The sequence below is a fragment of the Acartia tonsa genome, chromosome 10, assembly GCF_053477335.1.
Source record: "Acartia tonsa isolate MP-2025a chromosome 10, ASM5347733v1, whole genome shotgun sequence".
Classification (NCBI taxonomy): Eukaryota; Metazoa; Arthropoda; class Copepoda; order Calanoida; family Acartiidae; genus Acartia; species Acartia tonsa.
In genome coordinates this window covers 38397776-38412687 of record NC_137269.1, presented here as the reverse complement: position 1 = coordinate 38412687, position 14912 = coordinate 38397776, and the positions used below count along the sequence as shown (strand labels likewise).

The window sequence follows — 14912 nt, the reverse complement described above, 5'->3', positions numbered from 1 at the left end:
GATTAGTGCTTTTATATGACTTTTTATATCACTAATAATGCATAAAATAACCACTGTTATACATCCTAAATATGCAGTGTTGAATTGTCTATAAAAATATTGTTTTAAAGCCTCAACAAATATGACAAAATTATATTTACAAGCTTTAAACTATATGATGATTTTTGATTAAAGGTTATTTTAAAGTCAAATAATCACATATTTTTATTAAAAATCTTTGAAGTACTATAGACACGAAGAAGGAGCAGATACAATTTAGGTAAAACCAGTTTTGATTCAGCAAATGTGTATATTTATAGGATCCATTGACCGCTTGATGCGTGTTGGTTTTAAATCCGCTAAACTGTTGAGGAAAAGCGTGTTATTTGCTGAATCAAAACTGGTTTTATCTAAATTGTATCTGCTTTTTCAGGTGTATAGAATATCAAAGATTTTAAGAATAAAGTATAACTAACAAGCGAGAGTAATCTATGATATTATTTGGGGGGCAGTTGTAAAGATAGTCAATTCTACTATGTATCGACCCCCAATGTAAGCTAAAAAAGGAGAAGTTTCATGATTTTTTTTCCGAATTAATTTAATCGTTTAAATAAGATGATTCTAATCATTCTGAGAAAAAAATAAAATTATTTAGTCATTATATATATTAAAATATCATAAATTGGTACAAATTAAAACAAACAGTCATAAGATAAAATATAAAAATCACAGTTTAGTTTGATGATCAACATTTTCTACCATTTATTTTTTTCTTCACATACTCTTTTGGCAGCCTGAAAGAAAGTATAATTAAATTTCAAAATAAGCCAAGTTAACGTTAATTCAAATTAAATGGCTAGGTAAGAATTTTGGATAATTATTTTAGATCTTTATTTGTTTGTTCCAACAAGCAATATCTAATCTTTGACAAAGAGAGGGGTAGGTTTCTGGAAGAATCCGTAAAGGTATGTGTTTTAAGGCTTTAAAACAGTAGTAGAACGATAATATTCACAAAATATGTGTATCTTATTGAAAAGAACTATAGACAAAAAAAAAGTTTTAAAAGTTAACATAAATTTTTATCGTTCTGTTTTTAACTTATAACACATAACCTTTACAGATTTTACCAGAAACCTACCCCTCTCTTAATGTAATTAAAATAAAACAATTATGTTTCTATAAAAGCAGAACAATTACATATCAATTAGGTGTTTAAAAATGCCCAAAATATTGTTTTAAACTCCTATACAATATAATCCTTAAATTTAAAGTCCCTTTATCAACCCCACCCCTCACAAAAAAGGCATGGACATATTTACCTTTACAGTTACAGTTGTACAGTGTTGCTTGGGTTCATTCCAACATTTCTGATGTGGCTCGGTCCAACACTTCTCATGAGGAACCTGGATGAAACAAAACATTTTCAAAAACAAACCAAAAAAAAAGACACCATATGTGTGAAGAACAAATAAATGGATGGGTGAGCGAATAATAGAGTAAACAAGGATGACAACATCCATAAAAGCGAAGCACTGAAATGGTAGGACAAACTGACATTAACACTTGTATAGTGTCAGAACTGAATAATAAGAATATAAATGTATAAGAGTCAAAGCAAATTGTAAGTTAATTTGTTGAAAAACTGGTCGATTCAGGATAATGTTTATGGACATACTTCCATTTTTAGAACTTGATTATAGAGTTGCTTCGCTTATCACATTATATTTTGTTGTCCCAGGAATCAATATACCAAAAATCAGATAATTAAGATCACATAAAAATTTGTTAAAAAACAGTAAAAAAATCAACATGTTTAAAATAAACGTACGGAATTTTTGTTGATGATTATAGAGTTGCTACGCTTTCTAAATCGTACCCAACTATTAAAGGAATCACCATGCAAAATTTGAATTCTAACATGCCTAAATAACCAAAAAAAAGCTATCCGTTACGGACGGATGAACGGACCCTAATTATAGAAAAGCTTCGCTTTTAATATTCAGAGGTCTCATAATATTTTTAAAACTCTCGCGAATAGAGGTAGTTATAATTTTGTGGCATTACAACAGGCCGACAGACAAAGCAATTTATACACTAGATACTCATTTGTAAAGGAAATCATGATAAAAAAAATCAAATTATAGAATACCTATATAAATCAAAACAAAGGTTAGGAGTTAATCGAATTAAGTATATTTATTTTTAACTTTTCTTTCATAAACTATTCAGTATTTTTCTGATGAGAATATATAGATGCAAGAGATTAATGTTCTATAAAAAGCTTAACTGTAAAGGAGAAATTAGTGATCACAAGGTAAAACAGTCAGAAAAACATTCTGTTAATTTCATACAAGTATAATTCTATACCTGGTGGCAGACTTGGTTTGGAACCTGGTGGCACTCCTTCCTGGGGGTCACCTTGCACTGCTGCTTGTTCACAGTCCAGCACTCTTGTCTGGGCTCTTTCTTACATTGCTTGTGTGGCACAGTCCAACATTTCTTCTCATCGTGGCACTTGGAAATTGGCACCTTGGCACAATGGGTTTCTGGAACCTATATAACCATACTTTAGCCTTAGAAAATTAAGAAGAAACAGGAATAGTTTTTATGGAAACTGTATTTGAACTGAAATAATAAGCATGACAGACAAAAATTGGATAGAACAAATTCGCATAAATAGAATATTGCATTCGTCTATTTAAAATAGCAGTGAAGAAATTCACATTTACTAAAAAGAAGGTTTAAGCCTGTATAAGCACAACAGACAAAATAATGTATAAAATAGCTTGATAAATACAACAGAAAAAAATTTAAATTTTGGGTATTTATTATAGAAAATACGAAAAAGGCATTTTTTAAAAATTGAATTGTTGGAAGAAGTGAACACTAAATGCCTTTGTTTACAAAAAGGCATAAAAACAACTAGTGCTTGGTTAGGAGTTATGCGTAAGAGAAAAATTAATCAAAATATGTGCAATATCTACCATGTAGATTTCAAAATATTCAAAAAGACAGACTTACCTCCCAGCACTCTTCCTCTTCACCCTGTTTCTTCTTTTTGAGGCCAAGTAGTCCCAAAAGACCAAGGAGACCCAGCTTCTTTTTCTTCTTCAGCGCCAACAAGGGCAGAGCTTTCAGACCAAGCAGGGGAAGAGCAAGGGGAGCCAAAAGTGGTGGAGCTAGGAGAGGGGCACCAGCCGCTGCGGCCGCGGCAGCAGCCGCAGCTCCTGAACTTGAGGATCTCTTTCCTCTAGATTTCACTCCACCTAAAAGTTACAGATTAAGCATTGTCATTTGAAAAACAAACTTTATTAATACAACTCATACACCCCCCCCTCCCCATAAATTGCTGTGCAAGCCTCTAATAATAATTTTAAATCTTTAAGGAACCAAACTAAATAAGGAAATCAAAAGGAACAACAATGTTTAATTTCCACGAAGATCTATAGAAAAGTATTATATTAGTTATTTCTCGCATCTTAATATAAAAAACTTTCGGTCAATATAAAATGTTCAATTATGATATTATAACCACTATTTTAGCCCATGCAGAGATGCCGAAGGCAAGGTCTAAAATACTGGTTTTAGTCTAATAATTCTACATTTTTTATATTCACAGAAAACTGGATATAATACCTTGCTAGACATATTTCTCTTATGGATGAGAACCAGTTCTAATCCAGAAGATATCAATTGGTTTCATATACAAGAATAGTTCTTTCTCGCATCGTATTATAAACGGCTTTTCGCGGATATAGAATGTAAGAATTATAAGATTAAAACTTGGGCACAATGGGGCTAAAAAAACTGGATTTAAGCTTATAATTGTACATGTTTATATTCGTAGAAAGCTGGATATAATTCGGTGCGAGACATATTTTTTTCGTATGGATGAGAACCGGTTCCTATCTACCGGATTCACATGAATACGAGAAAAGAATTTAATATAAGGTTTTTCATGCTAAAAAACACGTTAAAAAATTATTTATGTAATTTTTTAGAAATAAATAAAGAAAACTACTTTAGTTATTACTAGGTTTTTTGTAGTGAAACAATTTTTGTATACCTTGTGAATCTTGGCAGACAGTTTTGTAGACAGTCTGGCACTTCTGGTGACCTCCAGTCATCCGCATGTACTGGTTAGTGATAGTGGTATCTCTCTTATGCCTCCTAGTAAACAAAGATAAATAAGTCTGAGATTATGAAAAAGATAAAATAAAATTTTTAAAAAAAATAATTTTTTCGCGCCTTTTTTCGTATAGTTTGGTTTAACCTCATTATCTTATTAAGTCAAACTCATTAATTATGACCAAAAGAATATATATGAAATATTAATTTTTAAGAACAGCTGGACTTAATAAAAGCTTTTGACTAGAAGGTTACACCCAACTTTAAAGAAACTACGGAATAAATGAACTATTTATAAGTTGATACAGCCATTAACAGATACTATGTATTTTAAACAGTTATTAGATTAATGACACACCTAACTATCTTTATAACTTTATGTCTTCCTAAAAATATGAACAAAAAGGTAAGGGGAGGGAAGGTGTGACCTCAAATACTTTCCCAGGAAGGGTAGAATACCTAAATGGAGTATCATATGCAGGTTCAGCTAGATTATATCCAGAGTAAGTGGGTGCTTGTGGCTTAGGCAACATTTGGCAGCTAGTCTCTGGAACCTATAATAAAAGTATAAGTATAGATATATTATCCAGACAACTATCTGCCCCAAGCGTCTATTCATATGATTGCAATATATTTTGCTCTTATTCTTTGTCAAGACTATGTTGTGTTTATACTTCAGACGCTATTTGCTGATTTAAAAGACCCAATACAAATGATTGTCAGCGTCCTTGCACTGAGGGGAAAGTTAAGTTTACTAGAAAATCTTACCATCCAGCAGTTTTCCTCTTCACCGCCCTTCTTTTTCTTGAGACCCAATAGACCCAGCAGACCAAGGAGACCAAGCTTCTTTTTCTTCTTCAGGGCCAACAGTGGCAGAGCCTTCAATCCAAGTAGGGGCAGAGCAAGAGGCGCTAGCAGTGGAGGAGCCAGGAATGGGGTAGCTGCGGCGGCAGCTGCTGCAGCAGCGGCAGCACCAGAGGAAGATCTCTTCCCTCTGGATTTGCCTTGGGATTTTCCTTCACTCTCAGCTGCACAAATAGTCCTTAAATAATAATCCATTTAAAACATTTATATAGTATGGGGGGAATAGAACCCAAAAAATTGACTTAACAAATAATATTAAAAGTTTAAGCAGTTTTAAACATCTTTTATTAAATTCAAACTCTCCTAAACAAAATTGCTAACTTTTACCCCCAACTACAAAACTTTTACTTTCAAAAAGCATTTTGTACTAATAAATGGATACCTTTAAACAAATAATAAATTACATACTTTAAACACTAACAGTTTAAATAAGATTTAATGTTTAAATTAAACCAGTAGAGATTAATATATTCAGAGACAAACTGAAATAGTTATTCAACGCATCATATTATAGACAGATTTCTGAGGATAAACAAATGTACAATTTTAAGATTATAACAGTTCTTTTAGCCCCAAGATGTCGAATCCAGGGACTAAAAGCACTGGTTTATTATTTCACAGTATGGCTGAGAACTGGTACTGGTACTATTAGAAGCAATCTGGAAAACTAAATCTTACTTGTGGGAGGTGGTACACTTGTTATCATAGACAGTGGTACATCTTGGCTCAGTCACACAATCCTGTTACAATAGATATAGCATAAAGACATACTAAAGGTACATTTATGAATCTCATTGGTTGAAACATTTTACAGGTCATTATTTTTTTTCAAGAAAAATAGTTGCAAGAAATATAATATAATCGTCCGTAAGTCGTAATAACAAAAAGTAAACAAAAATTTTTGTTAACACAATATCCCTTTTTTAATTAAACAAAAAAAATGGGGTAAATGGACCATCTAGATATTTTATATCTATTCCTGTTTCTCTTGAGTCCAACACTTCTCATCATAAACAGTACTGCACTCTTCACTAGGCTCATCCCAACACTCTTTGTCCTAATAAACAAGAATAATTAATAAATGGGGATGTAGGTTATGCTAAAATTCCGTAATAGTGCGAGTTTTAAGGGCAGTCTAACACTTTTTCTCGTATTTTTAGTAAAGTAGTGCGTTAGTGTATATTTATATGCGCTGCGCTTATTAACTGTTCTTAATTGTAACCCTTGTATAATGAATTGGTCAGAATTTGAACAGTTTGACTTAATAAACGCATTAACGCTAACACAAAATTTGCGGAAAATTGTTAAGTTTGTTTAATAATAATTTTCAAAATTTAGTAGTGTCTAAACCATTTTAACTTTTTAAAAATATCCAGTAGTTAATCGGTTAGAGAGGGTTTAGATTAAATATATTTGGAATGAAACCCTAATTAGCAGATTTCAATTTAGATTTTGAAGTATATTTTTTTGAACAAATAAGAGTTTGAAAACTTAGTTCACCAAATAAAGTTTTTAAAAAAATAGTTTAACTAATCATTAATTTAGAAGCCATTTTCTCTGTAATTGATATATGAACATTCCAAGTCTATTGGGAATTCAAACATTTTTACCTGGTGGACAGAGCACTGATCTTTGTACTCCATAGTACACTGTTGCTCATATTCTGTACTACATTGTTCTACTTGTTCTTCACTACAAATCTAAAGTATAGATAATTGATAAGGATGGCAACATTCATAAGTTGCACACAAAATAATCCAAAGATTGTTGCAAAAAATTTTACATTGTAAACCTCCAGAATGTAAAAGGGCGAAGGCATCCAAACATTTCCTGTATTATATTGCTGAAACTGTTCCAAGAAAGGGATTAGTCGAAGTATTTCCCAATCTATTCGAAAGTTACCTGTTCATAGGTAGTAAAGCAATGTGGTTTCTCAATTTCCTCCCAGATAATATTACTCCATGTCCCCTCCCGAGTTACCTGTTCATAAGTAGTAGAGCAATGTGGTTTCTCCATTTCCTCCCAGATAATATTACTTCACCATGTCCCCTCCCTCCCTGGTTACCTGTTCATAGGTAGTAGAGCAATGTGGTTTCTCCATTTCCTCCCAAATAATATTACATTCTTCTCCACCATGTCCCCTCCCTCCCTGGTTACCTGTTCATAGGTAGTAGAGCAATGTGGTTTCTCCATTTCCTCCCAGATAATATTACTCCATGTCCCCTCCCTCCCTGGTTACCTGTTCATAGGTAGTAGAGCAATGTGGTTTCTCCATCTCCTCCCAGATAATATTACATTCTTCTCCACCATGTTCCCTCCCCCCTGGTTACCTGTTCATAAGTAGTAGAGCAATGTGGTTTCTCCATCTCCTCCCAGATAATATTACATTCTTCTCCCCCATGTCCCCTCCCTCCCTGGTTACCTGTTCATAGGTAATAGAGCAATGTGGTTTCTCCATTTCCTTCCAGATAATATTACTCCCCCATGTCCCCTCCCTCCCTGGTTACCTGTTCATAGGTAGTAGAGCAATGTGGTTTCTCCATTTCCTCCCAGATAATATTACATTTTTCTCCATTTCCTCCCAAATAATATTACATTCTTCTCCACAACGTCCCCTCCCTTCATGGTTACCTGTTCATAAGTAGTAGAGCAATGTGGTTTCTCCATTTCCTTCCAGATAATATTACTCCACCATGTCCCCTACCTCCCTGGTTACCTGTTCATAGGTAGTAGAGCAATGTGGTTTCTCCATCTCCTCCCAGATAATATTACATTCTTCTCCACCATGTCCCCTCCCTCCCTGGTTACCTGTTCATAAGTAGTAGAGCAATGTGGTTTCTCCATTTCCTTCCAGATAATATTACTCCACCATGTCCCCTCCCTCCCTGGTTACCTGTTCATAAGTAGTAGAGCAATGTGGTTTCTCCATTTCCTCCCAAATAATATTACATTCTTCTCCGCCATGTTTAACAAAGATCTTCTCCCCAAAGTCTGTCAGTTTCTTTGCATTGTAGTCCAGTAACTTTATGTCTTTCTAAACAAGAATAAACATCCATAAAAGCGAAACTTTAAAATGGTACGACAAATGAACATTAAAGGGGGGGGGCGAAAGTGACACTTTTTGTAACCAAAACTAAAAGTCAACAAAGGAACTCAACTAAAAAAAGAGTTACAGGTCTGAGATTTTGCATAGCAGTTGCTTTTAGGGGTACAATATGGAACTGTGAAGAAACGGCGGCGCAACCGCCGAAAACCGCCGTTTCCCGCTGAATTTTTTTTTGCCTTTTCTCGGCGGTTTTCGGCGGTTGCGCCGCCGTTTTTTCACAGTTCTATATTGTACCCCTATAAAGCAACTGCCATGCAAAATGTCAGACCTGTAACTCTTTTTTTAGTTGAGTTCCTTTGACTTTTAGTTTTGGTTTCAAAAAGTGCCACTTTCGCCCCCCCTCCCCCCCCTCTTAATGAGTGTCAGAACTGAATAGGCAGAATATTATATCAAGTCTATACAAAATTGCAAATAAACTTGTTGCAAAACTTCTTAGGATAATGTTTAAGGACATACTTACATTTTTAAGACTTTTATTAGAGATGCTTTGCTTATAACATTGTACCTTGCTGTAGTAGGAATCAAATTTCAAAAAATTAAATAAATAGGATAATTAAAACATAAAAAAGGGAGGAGGTTACGCTTAAAATCCGTTAAGGTGCGAGTTTTAATGATAATATTCACCAAATAAGTGTATTTCTTATTAAAAAGCTAAAGACAATTTTTATTTCAAAGTTAACAAAGATTTATATCGTTCTACTACGGTTTTTCGAAATGAACCAAAAGAGCTCACTGTCCGTGATGAACGTACAGACCCTAATTATAGAAACAACTTCGCCTTTAAAAATTAATATGTACTAAAATATATCGCTCTTAAATTTAAATATTAAACTCTGTATTTTCAAAAGTGGGACAGACTGAATATTTAATGATAGACAAACCGACAAAGTTAGTTATAAAGACTATTTCAAAAAAGTGTTTAAAGTAAAATCCGGGAAAAACTTTTATCGATACCTCTTTAGTAGAATGACGGATAGACTGACGAACCAAGTTAATTATAACCTGGATATTAAAACATCTAGCGATTATTCACCAAAAATTTCAGTAGTTTATCTAAACAACCGCAAAAAAATTAGGAATTGTAGAGTAGATTCGCTAATAAAAATTACCCTAAAAGAATCTTTGAAATCTTTGAGAAAGGCAGAAACTGAGTGTTGTACACATAGCACCGTCACCAACAGTAAGCACTTTAATCTCATTCTATAAAAAATAATATTATATTAATATTAAAGTAAGAACATTAGAGGGGGAAGGAGAAAATAACTATGTTCTCATCCAAAAGAACTTGTGCAGACTCAATTGGGTCTTGCAATTGAACCAATAGTGTCGGGAATATTAAAAACCAAGTAGCAGAAAACAGTTTGCTATCAGGCGTTGTATATTGGACATAGATCTGTTATTATAAAAATATTCTTAAGATTCACTTCTACAAGAAAACTTAAAATTTCATAATAGCAACGACTTCAAAAATCATTTAAAAACAAAAAAATTTACAATTCTTTAAGATAAAAAGAAAATTCAATATATGAAAAGCAGTTAAACTATAATATTAACGGCTTAAATAAATAAAACTTTATTAATATACCAACACTATTGATAAATAACGTATTGAAATATTAAAAAATATAAAATTACCTAAAACAACTGAAAACCGTAAACAATAATACTACACTGTTATACAACCAATTAAAATAATAAGTGTGTAATCATAAAATTTCACGTTCTTTACATAACAAAAATTATCTAGATACTACCAAATTCTTTGTTTACTTTCAAAGCCCAGCAGTAAAAACCGGTTCCATGGTGTTTTTACATACACACAACTATTTTATTACATTACATTACTATTTTATTATTACAGCACATATTCTTCATAATATAAATAGTTTATGTCTATTATAATAAAAATGCCTTTTTGGATTATTCCGTAAGATTTTTATTCTTCTGTTTTGTAATTATTGAATCTACTCTATAACTTACTTTGTTCGTTCGTTAGTCTGTATTTTCGTATTGCTACAAAAGAAATTATTTTAACGTAATATACACCTTCAATATCGGATATACTAAAAATAGATTTATATTTAGATTTAAAAGTTTAGAGATTTTCTAAATTTTAGCATTCTAAATATCTCGAAATACAGATTTTGTCATAATTCCTTAGTGAGCTTTTTTTCTATATTTGTCAGTTTTCGTTTCTCTGTCGATATTTGTTGATCTTTGCTTTTGTAAATTTTATCATCCTTGTTTTAGATACCCTTTAGAGGCTAGAAGTGTAGCCACTAGAAATTGAGTAAGATCCAATAGTATACTAGCGACTGAGCCCCTAGCATCTAGAGGTTGTGTTTTGTATTGAGAGAAGAAAATAAAATAGCCTAAAACTACCCTTGGCTCAATTCTAAAAATGAATTATCTGAAAACTACGCTGGGTCATATGTAAAGCCTCCTTGAAGCGGTGAGCTCAATCTGTTCAGTGGTTATCGAAATCTTAAGGTAAAAACAAAAAAACATATTACTTTATTTAATAGGATATTGTTGTCAGCTTAAAAATATAAATGTCAAAATGTTATTTGAATGTTTTTAGTGTTTATATCACGCTAAAAGTGTTCTTTACAGCTAAAGCTTCCAAAACACATATGAAATGTTTTAGTAGCGCAGATACTCTATCCTTATGGTATGTTTATGCACCAGTCTGTACGTCGCTTCGTCACAAAGTAACAGGACGTTTGTCTGTTTGTATGTCTGTTTGTTTGTACCGAAGGATCTCGCTAACCGCTGAACCCATCGGGTTCTCCTTAACAGGGAAGCTTATCATAGGTCCCGGGAAGGTTTATAACTATTTTGTGGGAGGGCACCACCCCCCTCCTAAGAGAAATAGCCCCTAGAAAAAATTTACCCCCCTCAAAAAAATTTTTTTTACTTTGCCTTTTAAAATCTAAAATATTCGACTCTCCCCTCCTCAAGTACCCCTATAGGCCTCTAGGGGCGTATCCGCTAGTTAGAGTATATGCCATTAGAGTGCTCTTAGATTATATATATTTTTTAAGGATTAAAAGATAAGCCAAAAATAATTCATAAGAGTTATTATAAAACTTTGGGGACTTGTGTAATAAACAGCCCATTGTCCCCTCTCTCTCTGGTAAATTATACTGGTACCCAACGTTTATAACACATTCTCTTGGTAAAAGCTTTGGGTACTCCTATCAGAAATTGATTGGTTGGTGCAAACAAACAAAGTTCAAACTTTTCTACCAATAATTTATGGTCAAAATCTTTCTTGTTTAATATTATTTGCAACCATTGAATGCAAGTGTCATGTTTATTTTGTTATACTTGAATGATTTTATATATACAAAAGTCTAGGGTTGCATTTCCTATCTTCAGTATTAGAATGCATTCATATACAGGGATCTAAAAGGATAAGACAATGGCCGATAAATTTATGTACATCCCCTATGATGATGCAAAAGATTACCCCTTCTCGTGATTAAAATTAGTGGTTGAAATGTTTTAACTCTCAACTCAATAAAACAACCAATCAAAAAGTCCCGAAAGTAAGTCTAACGAATAAGAAAACGGTATTATCAAACTTTGGGGACTAGGGTTTTAAAAAAAACAGCTCATTGTCCCCTCTCTCTGATTCAGAATGCATTCATAGATATGAGTAGGACTTTCTTTTAAAAAGTTGATGGACCATAGTTAACAAACCCATATTTTTTTTGTTTTTGAAGACAAAAAACGTAAAGAAAATATTAGTGCCAGATAAAAAAAAAAAGATGTACAACATGAGCATACTCTATAATTCTACCCAAAAAGTCCGTTAGTCTATTTTAATCATATTGATTTTCAATTATATTACCCCTATTTTTAAAGCGAAATAAGCGAAACCAACGACGTCCAAGGGGGGGGGGGGTAAATGGGTGAAATATCTTCCATTTTACTCCCCCCCTCCATTTAAGATTTACCCCAACCTTGGGGGTGCCAGAGGCAACCCTAAGCATTTAAGAGGGGGTACTTATCCCCCCCCCCAAACAATTTTGGGGGGATATTTAATAGGGCGGGTTCATATCGGAATTAGACAAAGAGGGGATATGCAACAGATAAAATTAACCTTTAAAACATTTCTGACCGAAAAAGAATTTTTAAAAATTGAGTTTTAGAACGCAACCACTAAAAAATATATTTGATTACTTATTAATATGCAAAGATGACATTCAAAATTTTTTTTGAATCAGGACTATGGCTTCATGGTGATCCCTGGAAAGGCCTTGAGGAGCTGAATAAGGAACTTTTGTCCGTTTCAAAATATCTCGTTCCTAGCCTTAGAAATCACTAAAAAAAACACATTTCTTAAAGGTTTATTGAGAATTGTCCAATTTGTAGGGGTTTTTTTTAGATTTTCTCAGGCTAGGAACGAGATTTTTTTAAACGGTCAAAAGTTCCTGATTCTACTCCTCAATGCCTTTCCTGGGAGCACCATGAAGCCATAGTTCTAATTCAATAAATTTTTGACTCCCATTTACAAATAGCTATACAATTGAATGTCTGGTCGTCAGCGGTTTTAAGACTTAGGATAAATTTTAAATCATCCAGAGGTGCATTATACTCATACAAATCATCTGCAGATCCCTGCTTTGGCCTCAGAAAAAAATGTCCAAAATCGACCCACCCTAGTATTTACCCCCTCCCCCTCAAAATATTTTTTACATTATTAAATTACCCCAAGGGGTAAATTTTGGGGAAGATAAAAAAATTTACCCCTGCCAACAGATTTCAGGGTGAAAAAATTTTACCCCCCCCCCCCCCCCCCCGAAAAAAAATAAAAAGCTTGAGAACCCGGTATTAGTGTCTTAGAAATTATCTTAGTGACGTAACTAAAAACGAGGGATTAGAGGGGAGGTGGGAAAGGTAACCCCTAAAAAAGAGATGGATAATAGAGGTGATTGATAATTGATAATTGATAAAGAAAATGTAGGAAATAATTTATACTCTCTGTACTTTCTACCATAGATTAATTAATTTGTATTTTCTAGACAAGGATGACAACATCCATAAAAACGAAGCACAAAAATCAGAAGGTAGAACAAACGCACAATAGCTAGAGTGTCAGAACTTAATAAGCAGAATATTAATTTTGAAGTCTAAATGAAATTGCACATAAATTTGTTGCAAAATTGCGTAAATATAGCATACAGTAAAAGGACATACTTCCGTGCAAAATTTGAAATCAATAGTATAATTCTAATATGTCTAATAAATGTTGTCAAAAAAAGGTTGAAAAAAGTCCGCATATTTGATTAAATTTTTCTTAAAATCCGCATATTATGTTGATATAAACTATAATATATTATCACTAGCAGTAACATCACTAGAAGCTTTTAGGGTGGTAAGGGGGAAAGTTCATTCTTCCAATTTTCAATTTAAGTTTTAAAACAAAGAAGTAAAATTGCGGAGATGGTACTTTTTTTCTAGGTGTTATTTTTTTTGGAGAGTGGAGAGCCCTCTTCCTAAATAGTTATAAACTTCTCTATACCTATAATAAGCTTCACTGTAAAGAAGAACCCTTTAGGTTCAGCGGTTAACAAGATCCGTTGCTACAGTCAAAAAAAGCTTAGCTTACTAATTCATATAATAGGATATAATAAAGTAACAGGATGTCTGTTTGTCTGTCTCTTTGTTTGTCTTTTTCTTTTAAAATCTAGAAAAATAAATTGGTTTATTAAATTGGACTCTCTCCTCCTCAAGTGCCCCAAGAGGCCTCTAAGGCGTAGCCGCTAGTAATAGGATACAGTAACAAAATGCTAATCCTTATATCAAAGTAAAAGAATGTTTGTGTGTGTGTGTCTATTTATATGGAAGGATCTTCCTAACTAATATGCTTCTCCTTTGCAGGGACATAGGTCATAGGTCATGGGAAGGTTTATAACTATTTTAGGATAGGGTACCTGCACCCTCACGCGCTTAGAAAAAAAAACCACCAACATTTTTTAAATTTTTTTCTTTTAAAACTAAATTGTCCTTTTAAGTATATCTGTCAGACAGACAGACAATAAATATATGGAGCAGATCTGTATAAATATAAGGTATCTTGACTAAAACTTACAGCTGGCTATCTAAAAAAGCAGTCGTGAAAATAACATTTCTCCAACAATAAGGTTTTTTAAGCATGACCGACAGTCAGACAGACAAAATAATGTATAGAGTAGATGCAGGGGGGGGGGGGAAGGGGTGATTACTTGAGGGCACCCTCAAATTTTGAAAGTCGTTAAGTAGATGCACATATATCTTGGGTATAGTCCCTTTCATGACAATGCCTCTTAAGGGACGTTTCTTGGTATTTTCACAGTAGATTTTATCCTATTTCTAGCCACTGCGGGGGGGGGGGGCTCTATCCATGCGGGGCCATTTTCCTAACCCTGCAGGGCAATCACCTAACCTAACCTAAAATAATCCATCAAAAGCTACTGTAAAAAAAAATACATTAAAACACCTCTTAAAAGGACTCTCCACAGAAAAATTAACTTTGGATTTATGAAAATCTAACCTGAAACTATTATTCTCTGTTCAATTTTAGGCATTTTTTGTTTTTGTGGCATCGCGATCGAAGCCCTTTGAAAATTTTGTCCGCCGCCTATTTGTACTGCCGCTATAACAATATATACTACACTTTCCTCCACTCAATATGTGTTCGCCGCTAAAGAACATTTGCTCCATTGCAACCGGCCGCTCTACGATTTATCCTCTTCCTTGACTGGACAATCCTGCCGCCTCCATTTTGTGTTCGCCTCCGCCAAATATAACCATCTTTTGCCGCAGTTGCCGCATTCATCGCCCTTCT

General features: G+C 33.5%; 2 protein-coding genes across 7 annotated transcripts in view; one reads left to right on the top strand and one right to left on the bottom strand.

Moving 5' to 3' along the window:
• Positions 1 to 629: 629 nt before the first annotated feature.
• Positions 630 to 14912, bottom strand: LOC145330605 (uncharacterized). Of its 5 annotated transcripts, XM_080175247.1 has the most exons (13): positions 9713 to 10030; positions 9187 to 9277; positions 7865 to 8005; positions 6582 to 6671; positions 5956 to 6028; positions 5650 to 5716; positions 4876 to 5149; positions 4567 to 4661; positions 4046 to 4149; positions 3001 to 3245; positions 2347 to 2532; positions 1299 to 1382; positions 630 to 773 (listed from the first exon to the last, which is right to left on the bottom strand). In XM_080175247.1, exons 2-13 carry the CDS (start codon positions 9274 to 9276, stop codon positions 735 to 737), a joined length of 1488 nt encoding a protein of 495 aa, XP_080031373.1. In that variant the 5' UTR covers position 9277; positions 9713 to 10030; the 3' UTR covers positions 630 to 734. The 5 variants fall into 5 exon arrangements, with proteins under 5 accessions (XP_080031373.1, XP_080031376.1, XP_080031377.1 ...); XM_080175250.1 differs by lacking the exons at positions 7865 to 8005; positions 9187 to 9277; positions 9713 to 10030 and adding exons at positions 7479 to 7537; positions 14908 to 14912; XM_080175251.1 differs by lacking the exons at positions 7865 to 8005; positions 9187 to 9277; positions 9713 to 10030 and adding exons at positions 7479 to 7537; positions 7570 to 7575.
• LOC145330604 (hrp65 protein-like) overlaps positions 9501 to 14912 on the top strand; it is a 118245-nt gene continuing 112833 nt past the window's right edge. For both annotated transcript variants that reach the window (XM_080175243.1, XM_080175242.1), the window contains exon 1: positions 9501 to 9511. The gene's annotated coding sequence lies outside the window, so the exon portion shown is untranslated. The remainder of the gene's footprint in view (positions 9512 to 14912) is intronic.

Bases quoted from the DNA above. Each gene is read 5' to 3' on its own strand.
- LOC145330605 (XM_080175247.1), bottom strand. From the start codon at position 9,276: ATGAGATTAAAGTGCTTACTGTTGGTGACGGTGCTATGTGTACAACAC. The intron at 6,672-7,864 runs GTAACCAGGGAG...TCTATACTTTAG, and splicing joins GCTCTACTACTTATGAACAG to ATTTGTAGTGAAGAACAAGT. The intron at 774-1,298 runs GTAAATATGTCC...ACTTTCTTTCAG, and splicing joins GTACAACTGTAACTGTAAAG to GCTGCCAAAAGAGTATGTGA.